This window comes from Trichechus manatus, unplaced genomic scaffold (genome assembly GCF_000243295.1).
Source record: "Trichechus manatus latirostris isolate Lorelei unplaced genomic scaffold, TriManLat1.0 scaffold00014, whole genome shotgun sequence".
NCBI lineage: Eukaryota > Metazoa > Chordata > Mammalia > Sirenia > Trichechidae > Trichechus > Trichechus manatus.
Window position 1 is genome coordinate 11,564,388 of NW_004443950.1, and position 3,863 is coordinate 11,568,250.

A 3,863-nucleotide genomic window follows, 5' to 3' on the forward strand; every position below is an offset into this window, starting at 1 on the left:
TCCGACTCATGGTGACCCATGTGTTACAGAGGAGAACTCCTCCATAGGGTTTTCTTGGCCGTTATCTTAACAGAAGCAGATTGCCTGGCCTTTATTCTGTGGTGCCGCTGGGTTGGTTCGAACCACCAATCTTTACGTTTGTAGTCGAGCACAAACTGTTTGTGCCACCTCGGTTAGCGTAAAACAATGCTTTGAGCCACCAGACAACCACAAGTGGAAACTTTATTGCTCCAAGCACTTTACATGAATGTCACTAACACCACATTTGGGCAAATATATAAAAAGCACAACCTATTGTACAATCATTTCAACTTCTCAACTCATGCACGGTACAGACGCTTCCTAGGCCTTTCCCCCAGCATGATGGATGTCTTTCAGGAGCAGCAGCTGCACTTGTCTGAGCCCTCTTTGCAGACACAGCCCCGGGCACACTTGGCACAGCCTGGGGGGCAGCAGGAACAGCACCCTGAAAGGGTCAGGAGGTAGATCAGCTTTGAGTCAACACTCCCATCTTACTCCCGCCCTTCCCATCACTTTGGGGAAGTGGGAAAAGAAGGTGTACCCATGTGACTTCAATCCATACTAGCATAAGAAAATCTGGGACAGGAAGTTGTGGGAGCTGGAAGGGATTTCAGGGTCATCCATGGTCCATTCACAGGAGAAAAGACTTGCCCAAAGTCAGTGGGCAGTGGCAGATCCAAGACTAAAACTCAGTGCTCGTGACTCCAGGCCAGGGCTCTATCCCTTTCACCACTGAGAACCTCCCCTCCGTTCTCTTCCCATACCAAACCCTATGTAGGCCCTCATCTCTGGGGAGCTGCAGCCCTGGGGAGCCCTGTTCCAGCTCTCTACTCTGCTCCCATTTCAGATCCCTCCCAAATGGGTAATAAAAACCAAACCCAAACCCACTGCCGCCGAGTCGATTCTGACTCATGACAACCCCATGTGTTACAGAGTAGAACTGATCCATAGGGTTTTCTTGGCTGTACTTTTTTCAGAAGCAGATCACCAGGCCTTTCTTCTGACGTGCCACTGGGTGGATTCAGACACCAACCATAGGCTGGTAGTTAAGCATAAACCATTAGTGCCGCCCAGGGACTTTCAAATGAATAATTAAAAAATAAATAAATAAACCGCTGCCATGGAGTTGATTCTGACTCATAGTGACCCTATAGGACAGAGCAGAACTGCCCCATAGGGTTTCCAAGGAGCGCCTGGTGCATTCGAACTGCCGACCTTTTGGGTAGCAGCCAAACTCTTAACCGCTACGCCACCAGGGTTTCCAAATGGATAACAGACATCCAGAAAGCCCTCAGCCCCACCATGGTTGGCGACTTGAGGCTAGGGGAAAGGACCTTTCCAGCTCCTGCCTGATGTCGCCATACTCACTTTTCTGACATGTCTTACAGTTACAAGTTGTGCATTTGCAGTTGTCCCCACAGGTGCAGACTCCTCCTAGGAGACAGGATAGAGCCACATACGTGAGGACAGAGGTGAGGGAGACACACGTCAGGCTGCAGACTTGTCACCGTGGCAGGGTGACTGGGCTGCTCTTGGGGAGGGGCTGGACAAGAGGATGAAGATACTGCTGAACATCACCCCTGCGCTGAGGGCTGTCCAATGGTTCCCAGTCACATGGCATGGATGGGAACTGGGAGGCTATTTCAGCCCCTCCTGGGAGACTTGTTAAAGGGCAGATTCCTGAGCTCGACCCTTGAGATACTCTGATTCACATCTGGGTGGAGAAAAGGAACTTGTATTTTTAAAAAGGTCCCCAGATGGTTCTGATGCGCAGTCGGGTTTGAGAACTACTGCAACCAGCTCTACCAAGTCCAAGGTTTCCCTGGGAACAGTGAAGCTTGTTTTATTCTCTCCATCTTTACAAGGCATCAGGCAAGATGGAATCCCTGAATGGGTAGGAGCAAGGGCAAGGAACACAGCAAGCCCAAAGGGGGAGCTGCACCTTATTTTCATATCATAACAACCATCTATGCTTTTTCATCATCCCACCTGTCATTCTGAGTTTCCAAATGCTGGAAGCTTCTGCCTCTTTTGCAAGTGTTGGTAAAGACCAGTCCTGTTAGGGACCAGGTAGGCTGGTGAGACATCTTGATACCAATTGCTAAGGTCGCAAAAGCCCAGGATGGCTTTGAACACGACTTCTCTCCTCTTGGCCCACATGGTTCCAAGGAATTAAGCAGTTTTAGAGACTCGGGAGTCCACACAGGCTTCTAACAACTCCTCTGACGTGTGCATGCTGTATGATTTTAGTACTTTTACAGCAACCCTGGGAGGTGGGGAGGCTGGGGGATGCATAAGCCCAGTTTACAGATGAGGAAACTGAGGCCACGAAGTGAGTGGAAGTGCTGGGACCAAAACCAGGTTGCCAGGCTCTGAGCTAGAGCTCTTCTCCTGCACTGGTGGCTGCCCCTGCCACCGGGCATCTTGGATACCTGTGGCTGGAAGCAGGGCTGGATTAAGGCATGTCAGGGCCCTAAGCACCGATAATCAGTGGTGCCCCCTTCTCTGCTTACTCATGTATTCGGACCGGGTACATGAGTTATATATACATATACACGTAAATATTCTGATACTTGAGTTATATATATACATATATACATGTAAATATTCTGATATGTGAGTTATATATACATATGCACGTAAATATTCTGATAAAATATAAATGTAATGTTCTGATAAACACCTTTGTTGCTTTCTTGGAAGACGACTTTAGAAACACACTCACTGGTGCAAAACAGAAATGTATTTTGGTTCTCTCAAAATGGATCAGAGACCTGTTATCTATTAATATAATCTATCTGTGCCCAGTAAGTGCTCATGTTGGATCCAATTATGTATTGGGTGACTGTAGCAAGAGTTAGACTCGACAGCCCACCCCCATCTCTTGTTTATCAAAAAGAAATAGTATACTCCCAAGAGACCTGCTGAGATAAGGAGTTTCAGTTACACTGGAGGGGACCATAGGAGACAGATGTCAATGAAGGTGTTGAAGTGGTGGGGCCTCATAGCTTAAACAACCTTGCTTGTGGGCACTGTCGTGACCCTGCATGAACTTTATTTCCGGCCGGCACATTCTCCTGCACTGGAGCTGGTATCAGTTTCATTTAGTGCTAGGCCAGTTCCCTTCCACTGCAGTGCCCCCTTTTTGGGTCCTGTCTGCTTGGCATCTATGGGTCTTTGCTTTGGACAACCGGTGCCTCTGTTTTGTTGATGCCCTAAGCACGTGCTTACCTTCTTACTGGGTAATCCATCCCTGGCTGGAAGGACCAAAGCTTACAAGGCCCCTGCTAAACCATTCCCTGAGCCAAGCTACCAATTCCAGCACGTCAGGCTGGCTCCGACCGAGAACGGAAGCTGCCCTGGAGGTTGCAAGCCCCACTAGCAGCTCAGAGCTGCCTGAGCGCTGAGGGCTTCCTCTAGGAGCCCCAGGGTGGGCCTCCTCAACTCACCAGACATGCAGGTGCATTCCCCAGGGTCCATGTTCCAGGCAGTCCTAGAAGTTCAGATGCTGTCTTGGCAGGGCAAGGCAGGTTAAGTGAGCGGCTGCCCACAGGCTCCCTATTTATAGCCGTGTAGGTGTAGACTGCGGCCCACCTCACCCTTCCCTGGGGCCAGATGCCCTGCACACGGCCCAGTTGGAGGCTGCCAGCTGGGTTTGGGAAGAGCAGGCAGGAGGAGGGCAGAGGAGAGCTGAGCAGCCCAGTCAGGGGGGTGGGTCTTCATGAGGGCTACAGGTGATGGCTGCCCCCACCCTACCTGCCCACCTGCCAAGGTGTCAGGGAGGCCAGGCTCAGGCTCAGAGGGCACTCACAGTGCTCAGATTGCCAGCAATATCCAATCCA

At 50.3% G+C, this 3,863-nt stretch overlaps 1 protein-coding gene across 1 annotated transcript; it reads right to left on the bottom strand.

Moving 5' to 3' along the window:
- Positions 1-374: 374 nt before the first annotated feature.
- On the bottom strand, positions 375-3,501 carry MT4 (metallothionein 4). The gene is made up of 3 exons (XM_023726766.1): positions 3,471-3,501; positions 1,390-1,455; positions 375-466 (listed from the first exon to the last, which is right to left on the bottom strand). Exons 1-3 carry the CDS (start codon positions 3,499-3,501, stop codon positions 375-377), a joined length of 189 nt encoding a protein of 62 aa, XP_023582534.1.
- Between the last annotated feature and the right edge of the window lie 362 nt (positions 3,502-3,863).

Excerpts from the sequence above, each read along its gene's own strand:
- MT4 (XM_023726766.1), bottom strand. The coding sequence starts at position 3,501 with ATGGACCCTGGGGAATGCACCTGCATGTCTG. Across the intron at positions 1,456-3,470 it reads GGAATGCACCTGCATGTCTG|GAGGAGTCTGCACCTGTGGG; the intron begins GTGAGTTGAGGA and ends CCTGTCTCCTAG. Across the intron at positions 467-1,389 it reads CTGTAAGACATGTCAGAAAA|GGTGCTGTTCCTGCTGCCCC; the intron begins GTGAGTATGGCG and ends TGACCCTTTCAG.